Below are 19,365 nucleotides of genomic sequence, written 5' to 3'. Positions count from 1 at the left end.
TTGCTGCTGTTCCTTGTTCTTGCTAATCGGAGTTCAAGTTCAAGGTATGAACCGATACCCGCTTGCGCTTAATCGTATAATCTTTGATAATGATAAATTATGGTGTTAATCATGCAAGATCACAAAGAACATATGAATCCTGGACAAGGTTTATTGGTATTGGAACAATGTATCTCTAGTAATACACGAGAAGAGGATGTACAAGGAATCACTATATTAACTATATCTACTTTGTTATATAAAAGAGGTGATTATTATATGAAAGAGGTGATTACAACGGCGCTATGGAAAAATTAGAAAAAATTCAAGGTTTAACTCATTCTAATTTGGGCGTTAAAGGTAATTTATAAGTTTTGTTTAGTTGGTTTTGAATACTACGATTCTTGATTTGGCTATTAATTGAGTTTTTTGGGAAACTTGTAGTTGCTGCTATGGAAGGTTTAGTTGGACTCAACTTAGAAATGGGGCAGGTTTAACAACTCAACCATTTTGATATTTTCATTTACTGGTGTTGTTATGAAGTTTTGGATAATTTTGGAGCCAATTTTTTTTATGTATGTGTAGGATGTTGCTTCGTCCAAATTAGCAGATACTTGCTTGCAACTCTTGGATTCCAACCTTAAATATGGTTCTCATGACTTTGAAGTGATAAACCATCTGTCTAAAGCGATTAAGAGACTTGTGGAGTTAGTTGTAGGGAATCATGGAACCGGTGGGTGAATTGTAGTGTTTAATGATTCCTTGTGTTTCGATCTGGTGTTTAGTGTTTGTGTTGTTATAGTGTTATAGATATGTTTGAAGAAATGACTGAAAAATGAGATGGTCTTGTATTTCAGCAGAGACGTACTATGGGATGGCTCCGATGGATAAGAATTTACCAGGTAGATTAGGAATTTATTGATAGTTGTTACTTGTAATTCATACAAGAATTTTCCAGGTAGATATGAAATTTATTGATAGTTGTAACTTTTAAGTCATATAGTTCATTACCGGTTTATTTACGCATCGTTTATGGAATTTGCAGGGAATGTTGTGTTATCACATGGGAAGTTCTTACATGCTAGTGGAAAATTTTCTTCGGCGAAGGAGTATTACCAGAAGGTAATTCAAGGGGTGTCAGAGACTGAGATCTCTGTTGATCCATCTAGTTTGGCAACTGGTAATATGGTCTCAGCAGAGATTCTATTAAGGGCCAGTTGTGCTTTAGGTCAACTTGAAGTTCATTCAGGGTAAGCTTTTGGTTGAAACAAAATACACTATTTCACCTTCTTATGGTCGTATTCTAGATCACATATACCATTCGTTGTTGCTGTGAAAGGCCTGCTAGTTGTAATTTTTCGTATGTGACCCTCTTCATGGAAATTTAAACACTAGATTTGACCTGGGTGCACTCTGTAGATGAACAAACATCCCTTGTGATAGAGAACTGTCCTTGGGGTCTTTCAGTTGTAGGAAATACGACATTTGGCCTCAGTTGACCTAAGGACGAGGAATAAACTCTGACTTGGAGCTCATGGCGTCATCTGTTTCTTTTCCGGGTCTTGTTGTGTCTAAAACTGTTGAGGCATTTTTTCTAACCCTCATTGCTTGTTCTAAACTTGATTTTCTTCTTCTCCTTCGATGTTTGAAGCTCGACTAACTGCCTCATTATAAGTTCTTAACTAGAGAAGCTGCAAGCTGCTGTCTAACATGTGATGGAAGTCAGCTAAGATTACTGAATCTAAACCAATTAGTTGGGAGAAATTTCTATGTTTTTTTCTTGAGTTAGTTATGTTAGAGCATTGCTCGGTCGAACTCGCATGCGTTGCTATCTCAAGCATGTTTGTCAATGTTAGTGATCAAAACTATAAGTCTTGATTTCTAGTCTACTACAGCTAAGTCTCAGACTAGGATAGAAAGTGTAGTTGAGCTCAAGAACTCCATGGCGATCATCATACAAGACGAAGAACTACTCAAGGAACTGGTGGAACTTCATCGACTAAAAGGTATGTGGAGACTTGAACTTATCTATCACTCAAAAGTCTATCTACTGTATCTCCTATCTTGAGACAAAATTCGTTTTTCTATATAGACTTTGATTATACACATTTGTTATTTCGAGCCGAGTTTATCTCGCGTATTTATTTCTCGTAATACGTGTTGGTAAGCTTTCGCTTTGGCCAAGTTCATCTTTACCTAGTGACGAAAGTCATGTTATGTTTCAATCACTTTGAAAATGGCTTTGACGAAAAATGGTTTGTGAAAAACAACTATATAACATCCTCTAAGAATGTTTCAATGATTGAAATGAGAGTTTAGATCATATAACCAATGATGGATATAAGCACTGTGTGGCAACACATATATGTATAAGTCATTTTTTTCTTGAACCGAAGTTTACGAACTTTTTTGATCAAGAGAACCGGAACAAGAGCCGTGAACTCAGTCCGCGAACCCAGTCCGCGAACTGGCAGAAGTTCTCGCCCCGAGAAAATCTGCTGGAGTTTGAGAACTCCTTCCGGGAACTTAAGTCCGCGAACTAAGTCTGCGAACTTAAGCTGGTTATATCTAAAGACGATTGTTTGTGAACTTATCTATATTAACTAAGGAACGCAAATTGCAAACCGTGGCTATAAAGTTCATGAACCGATTCGAGTGAATCAAATCGTTTTTTCTTCGATTGTGTCTTGTGTAGTTACATAAGATTTTATTGCAATTGAACAACTCTCTAACTAGTTCATTTGAGTCATTTGAACTAGATACGGTGAAGAAGAATATGGTTGATATGAAAGTGCTCATATGGCTAACCATTTGGTTAACTATTGTTGAACCAACAAATGTTGATGTTTGGGTGCGGTTACATAAACCCAAAATAGTACATTTCATTTGTGTGTAACAAGTTAAGTTTTCGATCCAACGGTTGAAAGATATTAGCTTGAATCTAATCAGGTTTTCATCTAACGGTGAATATTGAATGCTTTGTTACCAAGCTAACATTGATTGCAAACCCTGATTTGAAAGACTATATAAGGGAGAACTCTAGCAACTGGGAAACCTAATCCCCACACCTCCTGTGTGATACTATTTGTATTAGATAGAGTCTATTCTCCTTTAACCTTTGGTTTCTTCTTAGAAACCAGGTTAACGACTTAAAGACTTCATTGGGATTGTGAAGCCAGACCGATACTACTTTCTCGTAGTTGTGTGATCTGATCTTGCATCTTCTATTGTTTTGAGTACAATCTAATGATTGGATTGATATTTATATCTCCGATAGGCAAGATAAAAAAGTAATCACAAACATCTTCGTCTCATCGTTTGTGATTCCACAGTATCTTCTTGCGCCGCGTCGATATAGATTATTGTGAGGTGATTGATAATACTAGGCTGTTCTTCGGGAATATAAGTCCGGGTTATCAATTGGTTCATGTTCACCTTGATTTATCAAAAGACAGAACAAAACTTGTAGGTTTATCTGTGGGAGATAGATTTATCTATTCTGTAGACTTTTCTGTGTGATACAGATTTGTTTATTAAAGTCTTAAACTTTGGGTTGTAACAACTCTTAGTTGTGGGTGAGATAAGCTAAGGGAATCAAGTGCGTAGTATCCTGCTGGGATCAGAGACGTAAGGAGCGCAATTGTACCTTGAATCAGTGTGAGATTGATTGGGGTTCAACTACAGTCCAAACCGAAGTTAGTTTGTAGTAGGCTAGTGTCTGTAGCGGCTTAATACAGTGTGGTGTTCAATCTGGACTAGGTCCCGGGGTTTTTCAGCATTTGCGGTTTCCTCGTTAACAAAATTATGGTGTATGTGTTGTTTCTATTCCGCATTATATTTTGTTATATAATTGAAATATCACAGGTTGTGCGTTTGAATCAATCAATTGGAAATCCGACCTTTGGTTGTTGATTGAAATTGATTGATCCTTAAACATTGGTCTTTGGTACCGTTCAAGTGATTCCTCTTGTATTCAATTAGACTCGCATATTTCTATTTGCTTGAGAAAGAATTGAATCAAGAAAGAGAGAGAGATATAACTCTTTGATATACTTTATTAAGATTGAGTCTAGTTGATTCTCTTGAAAGTATATTGGAGTTTGTCCATACAGATTGCTAATCGAAATATTGGGTGAGGTTTTTAGACCCCCGCTTTTTCAAGTTATGTATGGACGTGACAAGGGGATATAAACCGCTCAAAGTTATATTCTATGGATCGAGTGAAGGTGTGTCTCAGTGGTTTTGGAAATGTGAGTACCAAAAATATGTTGTGCCACGTGGCACAACATTAAAGGTGGAGCAACTTATTATGTTACAACAACATACACCACATCTCTCCTTAAGATGCTAAGTTATAAAGTTATCTCCATCAACTTGTGGCGCAATGTTAAAGGTGGGAGTAGAAAAGTACGCTACAACGGAGTACACCAAATCACTACCAAGATTGCTTAGTTATTAAGCAATAGGTTGTAGTATAGGCACGTGGGTGTGTCTGTCTGTCAGAGGTAGCTGAGCAGTCTGCACAGCTTTTAGTATGAAGGCGCAGTCTTCAACCACGTGGGTTCAGAGTACGTGGCATCCTCTGACTGGCGAAGGTACACGGCCAACGAAGGTACAACTTGTACGGAGGGTTCACAGTTCACGATGGTACGTGGGGGAAGTTAAGGTTCCATTGTCTGATTGGAGAGGTGGGCGGCCAACGAAGGTACTAGATTGACCAAGGACCATCAGATCTCAATGGAACATTAGACACCAAAGATATTCATGATACATGTGGAGCTATAAATACCTATCCTCATCTCAAGAGAAAGGGGGGACAATTGGGTTGGTTAGGAATTAGGGAAAAGGCTCTCACTCTACTCTTACTTCTAGAGCTTCATACTTTCTTCAGTGGAGTTCTTCCACTCAAATGTAACAAGATCAATAATAAACTTATCATTTTTACCCGTGGATGTAGGTTAAGATTGACCGAGCCATCGTAATCTCTTGTGTGTTAATAACTTAGATGCACTTACATTATCTTCTCTCTTAGAGATTTACTTACTGAGTTATCTCTGTTTACTAAGTTATCTCTGTATTCTGAGCTATCTCTGTTTTCTGAGTTATCTGTTCATCTGAGATATCTTTTTATTTAGCTTATTTGCTCACTCGTCTCTGTTTTACAGACGTACCTTTGTTTTCTTAGCATCTGCTCTTACGAAGTATCTTTACTTACTTAGTATATGATCTTCCGAGCAGATCTTATTTCGAACGTACCTTTTATTTACTCAACAATATCAGTTCAACTGAGGTATCCATACTACTTAGTATATGATCTTCTGAGCTGCTCATATTACGTAGATTATGGGAAAATTAGTAGTCACAGGAGATGTATATGTAAGGTTGTCTCGGTTAGTTTCAAAACAAGCACTTCCTACCACCTAAATGTTTTTCAGGTTTAAAACAACAGCTTTTCAGATTAAAGGTTTTATAGCATTTAGCCGAGCACTAATTATCTACAGAGAATTAGAAAGTTAAGAGTTCAGAACAAGCAATGAGGGTGAGGTGAGACAAATGCCTCAATTAGTTTCAAACATGACAAGACCCAATACAGAGATACATGGTGATATTGACTCCAAGTCAGACTTTCGGGTAGGGACATCTGGGCTGGAATGGCGGATGAGGGCATTTACACGACCTTCTTCACCGTCTTTAGGTCAGCTGACGCCAGTGTACTTCCTACTACCTAAACACCCCAAGGACAACCTTTTCGAACATCGGAGGTTTATTCGTCTAAACAAGTGTTCATGTCAAGTTAATTATATCAAGGCTAGTGTTAAATTGCCATGAACTCGGTCACATAAATAAGAACTAACCAAAATCACATCTAGCAGGCTCATCGCGGCAGTTTTAAATAATTAGCCATGGGACAGATGACAACTAAAGTTCCAAGTCACACATTCTTTAGGCTAACTGACTGCAATGGCAAATGGGCTAACAACATGACCTTCTTAATGAACGGTTTTTTGGGGACCATGGTTACTTTGGGGGACCATGGTTTTATTTTGGGTAAAGACATTAGAAGTAAATCTAGGTCACCCCTTATCTAGATATTTATATTAATACCTAAATTACCCTCTTGATTAATTTTTTGGTAATGATTAGTTAGTGTTAGTTAGTGTTAATAATAGTTAGTGTAGTGATTACTAAAATGAATAAGTTAAAGATAATTAATGAGATTAAAAAATCAGATGGCTTGTTTTTTAAAAGAAGCAGAATTATTGAGAGAGTAAAGTTGGAGAAGATGAAGAAGGAAAACATATAAAACAAAGGATTTTACCAACCACAACCGGAGGAAGAGTATTTGGGTACCCAGGTATGTTTCAAACTTAGATAATGTTGGTTGAATTGCTCCAAATTTTCAAAAAACTGTAAATTTTTAGGGTAGATTTGGGCTTGTTCGGTTACCTTATGTGAAGAACAGGTTACCGAACTCATCTGAAAGTGTAGTTCGGTTACCTTTTCCATATACGCAGGTTACCGAACTCGTTCTTTAATGGAGGTTTTTAGTTGTTCGGTTACCTTCTCCATACACACAGGTTACCGAACTTTGTTTATAGGACTTACAGAGTAATGTTCGGTTGGTTCGCAAACTTTAACCCAACAACATATCTAACCGAACTCCACATGTATGCAATTAATGAAGAGTTCGGTTTGTCAAGAATTTTTGCGAACAAACCGAACATAGTGGAACAAGTTCGGTTAAATTGAAACTCAACATAGTAGGCAAAATAACACAGTTCGGTTACATGGGAAAAAAAATTTCTTTTTGGAATATGAGTAGAGTTCGGTTACTAGATAGTTTTAGAAATTTTTGCGAACCAACCGAACAAGGTAGGTAAAGTTCGGTTATATCATAACTCAACATAGTAGGAAACATAACACAGTTCGGTTACATTTTTATTTTTTTTGTATTATGGGTAGAGTTCGGTTACTAACTAGTTTTAGAATTTTTTGCGAACCAACCGAACTCCGAGTTCGGTTATGAAAAATTAAATTCGTGATAACCGAAGTGTTCTTCGTGTTCTTGGTTTCAGAATGTTCGGTTACAAAACTAGTTTTTTTTAAAACTATTCCTAACCGAACATGCCACTTTAACATCCATTTAAACCATATTTTGATGATTACTACTCAATTTTCCTATCCAAAAACGAATTAAAAAGATTGATGAGTTTTTCAATCGAACGAGGAACGTCAAGGAAAGAGAGAAGAAGAAGAGAATAAACTTTTTTTCAAAACTAAAAATTTTCGATTGCTTTTTTGATTTTGATTTTGATTTTGGTTAATAAATTCATTTAGATTAGATGTATATTATTAGATTAATATAGTTATTAAGTTAGTTTTAATTAAAATTAAAGTAAAAGGTAAATGGGTATTTACCTAACTTTGGGACACCCCTTATAAATATAGGGAGGTTAGCCTAATAAGATCATGGTCCCCAAAAAAGACCATGGTCCCTAAAAAATCGTTCTTCTTAATTTTCTATGGATCAGTTGCGGCCGTTTGGGTCTTAAAAAGCCTAGGTACAAAACCAGGTATCCAGGTGTTTGGTGTCTACAACTTGATCAATATTGAACTGAGGGTTGTTACTTTTTCTGCCGATTCCTTTTTGTTGAAGTTTTTAAGGTCTAACACTTTTTATTTGACTTCAGCAACTTCGCTGACGCAAGCTGAAGAGCATTTTGGTTAGGCTTGTCAACTGAGTCCAGCTTGTGTTGATATTAGATATGGCTGAAGATGTTGAATAATTGTTCTCAGCTTTATGTGTTTCGAATTAGGTTCACGTCATCCGAAAGTCGGGGTTGTCCTTACGTGCATAGCTCTGATGGCCAGGCATAAAGCAAAGCTGGAGCACTCCAGTTTTATTATGATGCAAGAGATACGGATTGTTATTGGACAAAAGTATCAACAGAAGTCACCACAAAGTTTTTACATGCGTTTATTGGCTAAATCTATTTGGTGAATTTGATACGCAGCATACGCTTGTCTCTGGTAGAATATGATTGAGAATAATGTTTGTATTTCATATTCTGTGTATCATGGATCAAGTTTTATGTCCCCCCTTAATTGTTTGGTGAAATTTTTATTCTCAGGGACTCTATAGGAAGGCATTAGATTTGCTAAAAGCTCCACCCCTGGAGGCTGAAGGTGATGTTATATCCCTTTCCCTTATCACTGAACCTTTTCCACTTTCTATTTTTGTGTAAATTCACTCTAATGGGGAGAGTGCTTTCTTTGCTGGTCATACAGGTGGAGAAGCGAAGGCAGAGAGAAGTAACATAGTAGCCCTTGCAAGAGGTATTACTACACATTGCATCACTTATCTTCCCCCAGATACTGATTTATCATTTACTTGCTTTATTCAAGTGTATTAGCTTCAACAACATTCTACTAATTGTTTCGGGTGGTCGATTGTGTTTGTAGGAGGTTATGCTGATATTCTTTGTGTGCAAACAAAACCGAAAGGGAGAGGGAGAAAGAATGAAGAACTGGGCAGAATCTACATGGAAAAATCAACGGTTATCACTGGCAGAAGCACTGGAGATCTCTGAGCCATCCAAAGCCGCAGTAGTTGACATTCGAATAAGCAGGGTTCTATAGTTTCCCAGTCTTGGCTTAAAGAAATGCAGAGTAAATTTGAACAAAACACTATATATCTAAATTATCAGCCATTACAGGCAAAGGGAGACCTCTCCAAGAGCGTTCTTTACTCTTGCAAATAAGCCGAAATTTTGTTCAGCTTGCAGCAGGGTACAAGCTTCACCAAGGATTACTAAATTACTAGATTTGTGTCCGTGCTATGCACCAGACATACTTTTTCTTTTAATCTGGTGTGCGTTGGGCTTCCCCTCTCCCTGTGGCAATGCATTTTTTGATTTGGTGGGTGGTGGGTTTCATCCCGTCCCGTGGTGATGCCTTTTTAATTTGGTATGCGTGGAGCTTCGCCTCGCCCCGTGGCGATGTATTTTTGATTTGGTGTGGCGAGGCAAATACGTTGAATTGGTGGAGAATATGTGTAGATTTTATTTGTTTTGTTCTTTTAATTTAGTGTCCCGTTAGAAATGTATTTTTATTTGGTGTGCTCGGGGCTTCGCCCCGGCCCGTGGCGATGTATTTTTTATTTGGTGTGGCGGGACAAATACTTAAATATGTGGAGAATATGTGTAGATTTTATTTATTTTTTCCTTTGAACTTGGTGAGCATGGGGCTTCGCCCCGCCCCGTGGCAATACGTTTTTGATTTTGTGTGCTCGGGGCTTCGCCCCTCCCGTGACGATGTATTTTGAATTTGGTGTGGCGGCGCAAATACATTAAATAGGTGGAAAATATGTTTAGAGTTTACTAATTTTTTCCTTTTATTTTCGCGGAAAAAATATGTGGATTTTTTCCCGTTTATATATTAATTCGGAAAAAAAGAGTCCTAATATAGTAGGTACTCGATTTATGTGTAGAGTTTGCTTTTTTTTTTTCCTTTTTTTTCGGGGAAAATGTGTGGATTTTTTCCAGTTTATATATTAATTCGGAAAAAAGGGTCCTAATATAGTAGGTACTCGATTTCCAAATTAAATTTGGACTTCCATAAGATTAAACACGGTAAGTTAGGTTTCCATTTAAGTTTGTAATTTTTAAACCAATCGTTACATTGCCAAGTGTCCTCACCTAAATATTGAATTTGTTTTTTTTTAATCTTTTTCCTATTCTTTTTAAACCAATCATAGGTTGCCAAGTGTTCTCATTAAAACGCTTGTTTCACAAAACTCAAAAAAGATCTATTTCAACAGATAGAAAGTGAGGGTTTCCTCGTCTTTCAAATATGAAAGACTTATTTATCTAGGTCTTTAAGTCTTTAGATTATTGAATATGATTACCAAAAACATTGACATTGTTTATTATTTCAAGTTTTGAACATATATATATATGTATAAAGTGAACAAAAACAATACTTGTCGTCATGTAATTCCTGATAGAAATAGTCTCACATACAGTATATGTGAAGCTTACAAGCCTGTGCAGCCCTAGAAATCATTTCAAGTAAGACTTCTGTGTGGGCTGTTAAAATTGAGTCTGCTTGCCTAGGACTCGATTTTGGTACCAAGAGATGTTCTGGTTTGGGAACTTCAGCAACCAGGAGCTGACCAGCACCATAACTTCTTGATTGTGCAAGGAGATCAGAGCTTCTGGATGGTGCTGGGAAAGAAATCAGAGCTTCTGGATGATGCATGGGTCTACTTGCAAATTGGAAATGCAATGAACTACTCAGAATAATCTTCGAAACATTACTAAATCAATGAGTGGAACTGTGAAATCATTAGAAGGGTTTTAATCTTTTCGCCTACCATGGATAAATAAATTTTAGAAGGTATTTATGGATATGGAAGTTCAAGAGATCTTTACGGAGAGACATTGTTGGAAAGGACGACCTGAAGGTGAAGTTGGATCTTTAATGGAGCAATTTGCTGATTATTATTTTGAGTTAGAGGTTTGCATCAAGTTGCCACTCAAAAGCAGGAAAGGACGCTGTGAGTTGCTGCTGCTGCTGCTCTACCTGCCCCTCTTGCGGAGGAACTTAGTAGGAGATTAGCTGACAGAACACTCATGGCCTTCAGGTGGTGAATTTTACTGCTCATTCTTTAGCTAAAATGGGTGCAATGCTCAATACAGGTGATATAATATGACTATACATTTGGGTAGAACTGATTTTGAAGGTATAGAGATGCCAGATATGTCTTGGCACATTTGGGTAGAACTGATTTTGTTGAGATTATTAGTCCCACATGGTTGGTTATTTAAGATCATGCGGTTTATAATCTATTAGGGCCTCTCCACTCATTGCCAATTGGTTTTGAGTTGGATGCCCGCAGACTTTAATATGGTATCAGAGCAGGCTATTTGTGTCGAGTCAGTTGACCGCACCTTTACTCGGCGTCACCCGATTTAATTGTCCACGTGTTTGTAAGACCCGCCGAGGTTACACGTGAGGGGGAGTGTTGAGATTATTAGTCTCATATGGTTGGGTTATTTAAGATCCTGCGGTTTATAATCTATTAGGGCCTCTCCACTCATTGCCAATTGGTTTTGAGTTGGATGCCCGCATACTTTAATATAATAGGAAATAATATAAGAGAGTCTATATTTAGGAGATACGCATATTAAGTTGCGAGAGTTATATTAGGAATTGAGTATCTTGAGAATCAAGTCTTGTGTCGTAAGAACCAAGTCTTGTGACTGTATAAATAGCCTGAGGAATTAATGAGAAACACACACCAAGATTATTATCAATGTAGTCTTTTATGCTTCCGCGTTTATGCTCTCCTCTCTCTTGCTTGATCCTTAACATGGTATCAGAGAAAGGTGAGAGGGAGAGAGGAGAGGAAGAAAATTAGGTGTTTCCATAAAGAGTTTTGCAAAGTTGGAATAAGGAGAAAAAGACTAAAAGAGGAAGAGGATCGTGCTAAGTTTGATGATAATAGTGAGCTGAGAAGAAGGCAGTCTTATATCGCTGCTCCAAGACTTGTTGAATCAAGAAGGAAAGAGAGTTCGAATTTTGTTAGGGTTCGGAGCTAACAAAAGATGGTGGATGTTGTTATAAAGTTTGGAGCAAACCAGTGACAACTAATAGGGGTTTCCGAATTCTGGCGAGATATAAAAGAACACAGGATCAGCGAAAGCTCCGTGTAAAGTTATCAACATAGTTTTTGATCAAAAAAAAAACAAAAAAAAACTGAGGAGTTCTGATGAGATGAAGAAGACGTTGTGCTGCTATTTCTGAAGATTGAGAAGGAAGATGGAGATGGAGGTGATCATTCATTGACAGGCTTGTGTTTATGGTAGTTTTTGGACGAGAGAAGACATGGACGTGCTGTTGCCATTGACGATGCTATGGAGCTCGAAGGGGACCGAAATGTCCTTAAACTACGAAGATGGGACCGAAATGTCCTTAAACTACGAAAGGGACCGTAATGTCCTTAAACTTTCGAATATGGGACCGTAATGTCCTTAAATTTCCGAAGATGGGACCAGAATGTCCTTAAACTTCCATTGGGACCGCAATGTCCTAAAACTATGATTGGGACCGTATTGTCCTTAAACTTCCGAAGGGGACCGAAATGTCCTAAAGCTACGAAGATGGGACCGAGATGTCCTGAAATTACGAAGAGGACCGAAACGTCCTGAAACTATGAAGAGGACCGTAATGTCCCTAAACTACGAAGACGAGGACCGATACGTCCTTAAACTACGACGAGAACCGAAATTGGCAGAATTTTTCACAAAGATATTTGTGAAAGCTTAATTTAAATTTCTTTTGTCCAAGATGGGCATTCGTGATCTACATGCTCTATCTTGAGGGAGGGTAATAGGAAATAATATAAGAGAGTTTATATTTAGGAGATACGCATATTAAGCTGCGAGAGTTATATTAGGAATTGAGTATCTTGAGTATCTTGAGAATCAAGTCTTGTGTTGTAAGAATCAAGTCTTGTGATTGTATAAATAGCCTGAGAAATTAATGAAAAAAACACACCAAAATTATTATCAATGTAGTCTTTTATGCTTCCGCGTTTATGCTCTCCTCTCTCTTGCTCGATCCTTAACAGATTTTTAAGGCATATAGAGATGCCGGATATGTCTTTGCTTGTTCATGTAAAGTTTAAAAAGACGTGATTCAGGGGGAAAAAAGGAAGAAAAAAAACATTTGGCCAGTCTCTTGATCCCTCGAATCCTCACTCCAAACGCAACTTATTCTATTCTAGTGTTTGCTTAAGTCATCTAGGGACCAATTGGCGCATATTATTCTACAGTATTTTTTAGTGTTTGCTTTGGGGGGATTCTTCGTGGATCTTTAACCCCTCACCCATAAACGCTAATTGGCACTCTTATTCTATTCTCCTACTCTTCGTTGTAACATCACTCTTCTTCTTCGAGTAGAAAGAAAACTTCTGCCTGAAAAACCCTAATTCACAGCGATGGGAGATCTTCAAGAGAAAAAACCTCCAAAACTGCCAATTCATGGGGGTAGAAATATCATGATTACAAGTGCATTACCTTACGTGAATAACGTTCCTCATCTTGGAAATATCATAGGATGTGTATTGAGTGCTGATGTATTCACTCGTTATTGCCGTCTACGAGGTTATAACGCAATTTATATGTGTGGAACTGATGAATATGGAACGGCTACTGAAACTAAAGCTATGGAAGAAGGTTGTACACCTAAGGAGATTTGTGACAAGTAAGATACTCTTTCATTTTTTTAATTCATTTATCTTATATGCAATTCATCATTTTTATCTGGGGAGACAAATCATGTTTGATTTTTATCTTATCATATTTGCATGTTGTTCACTGTGATTTAATTTACAATCAAATTATTTTTTTGTTTAATTTTTGATGAGTTAAAATTTTGTATTTTAAATCTAAGTTCGTTTTTATTTGAAGGCCTAAATTAGAATAAAAAGTTAGGTTTATGTCTTAGCTGAAGTAGTTTTTGGCGGTTTTGGTGTCAATTTCGTGGTTTAGAATCACTAGCGACCAGTAGTTTGGTCTACTTATATTTGTATTTTACATGTTGGCTGGAAAAATCCACAAATGACTAAGATATTTCTCTGAAGTATTCTGCTTAAAGAGGACTATTGCTTGGTCTGGCAGAACTTTACCAATTAATTACATTACATTTGCTGCTTTTGTAGGTACCATGCAATTCATAGAGATGTTTACAACTGGTTTGACATAAGTTTTGATGAGTTTGGACGCACTTCTAGTCCCCAACAGACTGAAGTTTGCCAAGCAATTTTCAAAAAGCTGATGGAGAACAACTGGCTATCTGAAAATACAATGCAGCAGGTACAAACTTATGTTTTTCTAATTTGTTTGGTTGAATAGTATCATGGGTTTTCCTAGTTTCTAAAATTAGCCAGCCATTTCTGTTGTTAATATTTTTTACGGTATTATCCAATGATGGACCTTTGTCTTAGCTTCCTTGATTTTGATCAGCCCTGCATTGTAAGCACTGTTGATTTTTGAGTTCACCTAATTCTAATTATTTACACAGCTTTACTGCAAAACGTGTAAGCGTTTCTTAGCTGATCGGCTGGTGGAAGGAACCTGTCCTAGACCCACATGTAACTATGATTCCGCACGAGGTGACCAGTGTGAAAAATGTGGAAACCTTTTGAATCCTACAGAGCTACAGGATCCCAAGTGCAAGGTTTGACATATGTTTCAATTTACTTTCCTTGTGTTTTTTCATTTCCCTTTCTCCTCAAGGTTCAGCTTGTAGTTTTAACATAGGTGGGACATATTGCATTATGCATAAAGATACACCTATCTCTTTTGATTTGCTTATTCAATCATGGGTCTTATTGTTGGTACTACAGGTATGCCGAAACACTCCTGAAATACGTGATACAGATCACTTGTTTCTAGAACTCCCCTTGCTGAAGGATAAATTGGAAGATTATATCAAAAATATGTCCGTGGCTGGATCATGGAGCCAGAATGCGATTCAAGCTACAAATGCATGGCTAAAAGAGGGCCTGAGATCAAGGTGTATAACCAGAGATCTTAAGTGGGGGTTCCTGTTCCACATGAGAAATACAAGGACAAGGTTAGACTAACTAACCCAAGTTTTGAATGAGTCCCAGTTTTTTACTTTGTACTTCGGTTGCTTTATGTTTCCGACGGTATTTCACTTTTGAAACTGCGCCTCATTACAATTTCATGTTTAGGTTTTCTATGTTTGGTTCGATGCACCTATTGGGTACGTCTCGATAACTTCATGCTACACTTCTGATTGGGAGAAGTGGTGGAAGAATCCAGAAAATGTGGAGCTTTATCAATTTATGGGGAAGGACAATGTGCCATTCCACACTGTAAGTGTGCTCCATCTTGCTGTTCCTCTTTCGAATCACTAACGACTTCATTATTTCAATTTCACAACAGTTATTCTTTTTGCGTAAATGCTTCTGTAGCTAACAGCGTCTTCTTCGACTGACATTGAACTGTACACATTTTCTGTTTGTTAACACCTACTATGTTTTTTCTCTGTTGGTTTAGGCCAATTTGAGATGTCTTTGAAGTTGCATCTCTATTTTTTGCCAGTGATCCATAGTTATTGTAGTTATATAGTGCATTCAATATTTGATTTATGCTAAACTATTGGTGGTGATTTTGATGATATTGTAAAACTTTAGGTAATGTTCCCCTCAACTCTTCTTGGAACTGACAAAAACTGGACGCTAATGAAGACTATTAGTGTTACAGAATATTTAAATTATGAAGCAGGTATGCAGTTGTATTGTAGTCATTACATCAGTGTGCAGATATTACTGGACTATTTTAGTATCTAGTGTAGCTGAATATTCTGTGAATTTGCAATTTGTCAGGGAAGTTCTCTAAGAGTAAAGGAATAGGTGTTTTTGGCAATGACGCAAAAGACACAAAGATTCCTTCAGAAGTATGGAGATACTATTTGTTGACAAATAGGCCTGAAGTGAGAACTCTACCCTATTCATTAGCTGTTGCTGACAATGTATATACTGGTTATAATTCTCTTGGACTTGTGTGTTCGTTTAGGTATCAGATACTCTATTTACATGGAAGGATTTGCAAGCCAAACTTAACAGCGAGTTGATTGCTAACTTGGGCGATTTTATCAACCGTGTCTTGAGCTTCATTGCCAAACCTTCAGGTTAGTTTATTTTCATGTGTATGATCACTGCAGAATAGAGTTACGCACTTGCTGATTAATTGTGTAGTTTAATTCAATAAGCTGGGAATTTGACAGATAAAAAAACAACCTTTGCATTGTACGTCATGGGAATAATACCCCTCAAAGAGATGTTTTCTGTTTCATGCTTGATAGTTACTTATTTTTATACTTCGGACATGTCTTAGATTTCACCTCAATTTTCGCAGGTCTAGGTTATGGTTCTATTATCCCTGATGCTGCAAATGCAGAATCACACTCCCTGACAAAGGTGTTGGCGGAGAAAGTTGGAAAACATGTTGAGCAATATGTTGAAGCTATGGAGAGGGTATATATAAATAATATAATGTATCTGAATTGAATTTGATCTCCGGCTCTTACTTCCTTAGCATCCTCCTATACTCTGAAAATCTCTGATATAACCTCATTAGAATTGTATAACTGTTTTCTTTTCTGTCGTGGTGTAGGTTAAACTAAAGCAAGGCCTGAAAGTTGCAATGAGCATTTCAAGTGAAGGAAATTGCTACCTACAAGTAAATCTAATTTTCTAGTATCTTTACTATTTTGAGCCGATGACCTGTTACTGCTAGGGAAAAACTTCTACTTTCTTGCAGAACTTCTTTCTAATGGATGTTTTTGATAAATTATAGGATAGCCAGTTCTGGAAACTATACAAGGAAGATCCAGCTTCTTGTGCCATTGTCATGAGAACTTCTGTTGGGCTAGTTTATCTTCTAGCATCTCTTTTGGGACCGTTTATTCCATCATTTTCTGTAGAGGTAACTTGTATCTACGCCGTTTGTCTTTACTTTCGTAACTATATATTATCACTTGGTGTCTTGTTGTTTTTTACCTTCTGAGCTTGTTGATGGACTCAGGTAGTAAAGCAACTCAATTTACCTTCTGAGCTTCCACTCTCACTTAGCGATGAAAACGGAGATATAAACAGGGCAAGAAGACCTTGGGAGATTATACCTTCTGGCCACAAAATTGGGATCCCAGAGCCACTTTTCAAAGAACTGGTATGTGCCTGTGTAAACTTTTCAAGTTCTGTTGGTGTTTGCTCACTGTGTTTTCTTTTACTTCTTCTTTTTAATCTTCTGAAGCTTTTCTCTTGGTCAGAAAGATGAGGAGGTAGAGTTCTTCAGGGAGAAGTTCGCTGGAAGTCAAGCTGACAGAAAGGTAAAGGCTGATGAAGCTGATGCAAAAAAGATGGCTGACGAACTTCAGAAAACCAAGCTTTCTGGTAAGACGATATTCATTCTCTTTATCAGATAATTAATTGTTTTCATGGTGCTGATGTTGGTGCGGGGGAATCTTCCTCTTGATTATTTGGAGTGACTTGAATAGAGTTTTTTTTTGGTGCTGAAACAGAAATTAGCATCAGTAGACTTGACATTCGTGTTGGTCTCATAACTAAGGTCTGGAAGCATCCAGCTTCCGATTCGCTCTATGTTGAAGAGATCGATGTGGGTGAAGCTACACCACGTACCGTTCTTAGTGGGCTTGTGAAGTTCATCCCCATTGAAGAAATGCAGGTGTGCGTCTATTTTAATAGTTAGATCCGTTACATTATTTAGTACTTCTCTCAACGAAACTTGATGTTTCTATTAAAATTCCATGTGCAGAACCGAAAAGTTTGTGTTTTGTGCAACCTGAAACCAAGAACCATCCTCGAGATTAAGTCTCTTGCTATGGTTCTTGCTGCCTCCAATGAAGATCACAGTAAGGTAGGGAAAGTAGTTGCGTTTTACCGCCCTTTTTTTTCCATTTAGTTTTTATTTGTTGTTATACGATCCCTTCATTATCTGATTAAAAGACCAATACACATTTATGTCTAATTATATCTATCCACTTGTACAATCTGAAAATTCTCGAAAGAATCTAAGGTTTTAGAAACATAAATGATGTGATGGCAGGTTGAATTGGTAGATCCACCAAGCTCTGCTGCAGTTGGGGAGAGAGTTACCTTCCCTGGTTTTGAAGGTGTTCCTGATGACGTGCTAAACCCTAAGAAGAAGGTATGGGAAACATTACAAGTAGATCTGAAGACTGACCCTGAACTGGTAGCTCGATACAAAGACGTGCCGTTAACTACGTCAGCTGGAGTTTGCAAAGTCTTGTCCATATCAAATGGAACCATAGGGTAGAGAGGTTGTCATGAAAAAGCCTCTTGGAAATTTCATAGATTTTGATTTTTGATTGTTGTGTTATAACCTCAGCTATTGCTATTATTAGGATATATATACACGATTTTTTTATTGAATTATTGATACCCCACAAATGTAGTAATCAACTTTAGCTCAAATGCAAAATGGAATGGCGGGCGAAGTCTGTCTGGGATAAAACACAGAGACTGATTTTTTGAGGCCAAGCCAACAACAAAAGTCTTTTATCTTTAACTATGTAACTAAGAAAGCAAATCAGTCGGCAATTGCATTGGCTAACAAAACCAATGCAATTTCAACCCGTAACTATCAAGACCTCCTAGTTATATTTTCGAACTTCTAGACAGAGACAGAATTGGGAGCTTAGCCTCTCAACAAAGCCATGTATCTTTTCCCTTTCAGTAATTCTAAATTTTTCTTATCAATTTTTTTTCAGCTCAAATGGTTTACAAGGATCAAGGATGCTCTACTAGACCTCCTAACTTGACTAGATTTTTCACTTCCAAGAGCCTATATCAAGGAACTTCCGCAGAGCTTAGAACTATAATTCACTTGAGCGTTTTCATCTGGTTCCAGGAACTTGGTAATAAGGAGCTGACCAGCATCCGAGCTTAGAACATTTCAGTGCAACAGCAAAAAGAAGAGAAACAAATTCATGCAAACCGTATTCAGAGAAAAAATCTAGGGCACAAAAAATTCCGACCTACCGGATTCGAACCAGTGACCTAAGGATCGTCTGCTACAAACTACAGTCCTCCGCTCTGCCAACTGAGCTAAGGTCGGTTGTGCCTTTAGCTTCTATTTCTACGTACTTAACCAAAATATAATTTTAACTTTGTCATTGTAGGTCAAATGTAAATTGCACGTGTAAGAGACCGATAATGTGACGTGGGAAGTTTTTCTCGTTCCCTCTTTCATTGTGGACGTTACAAATTACTTTGTGTTTCATCACTTTCTCGTGGACTCTGACAAAGGAAGGAATACAAATCCTTGGCATTTTCCCCGCATAAACGTATAACTGCCTAATCATAACTTCTCGATCTTCCTTTTCTTGTTTTCAAGAAATGGAGGTTGCATTTGATTGTGGATCTGTGAAATCAATAACAATAAGCTATGCTGGATGTCTCAATCTTGCATATCAGTATATCACTAATTAAGTTGGCTATGGTTGATTTATAATTAGCAATTCATATTCCTAATTATGTTCCAAACAGCTTACTTGTTGTAGTTAGACCTCTGAAATAGAGATTCTCTGCCTCTGGCATCTCAGTTGCGGGTAACACATACAAATGAAATATTAAAACAAGATGACTAAAACACACCACCTTAAACGAATAAAGATAAAGAAAAGTACAGCACCAATGATAATAGGAGTAACATACACCTCAGTCAGAAGAAACTAGACAAAACTGGATAAGAACTTTAGTTTATAGAGTGAAGAAGCAACCACTGCATGTATGACAAGTGAGGATCA

The 19,365-nt window shown here is 37.4% G+C and overlaps 1 protein-coding gene, 1 non-coding gene and 1 pseudogene across 2 annotated transcripts; 2 read left to right on the top strand and 1 right to left on the bottom strand.

Annotated features, from left to right (window-relative positions):
* Positions 1–284: 284 nt before the first annotated feature.
* Positions 285–1,233, top strand: LOC113312832. The gene is made up of 4 exons (XM_026561569.1): positions 285–339; positions 424–470; positions 565–712; positions 1,025–1,233. Exons 1-4 carry the CDS (start codon positions 285–287, stop codon positions 1,231–1,233), a joined length of 459 nt encoding a protein of 152 aa, XP_026417354.1.
* Positions 1,234–12,810: 11,577 nt separating this feature from the next.
* Positions 12,811–18,031, top strand: LOC113314035 (annotated as a pseudogene).
* A 557-nt stretch (positions 18,032–18,588) lies between these two features.
* On the bottom strand, positions 18,589–18,674 carry TRNAY-GUA. The gene is given in 2 exon segments: positions 18,589–18,624; positions 18,638–18,674. It is a non-coding gene; the product is annotated as a tRNA-Tyr (tRNA).
* Between the last annotated feature and the right edge of the window lie 691 nt (positions 18,675–19,365).

This window comes from Papaver somniferum, chromosome 9, assembly GCF_003573695.1.
Source record: "Papaver somniferum cultivar HN1 chromosome 9, ASM357369v1, whole genome shotgun sequence".
In the NCBI taxonomy this organism is placed as follows: Eukaryota; Viridiplantae; Streptophyta; class Magnoliopsida; order Ranunculales; family Papaveraceae; genus Papaver; species Papaver somniferum.
This window is presented reverse-complemented; position numbering and strand designations above follow the sequence as displayed.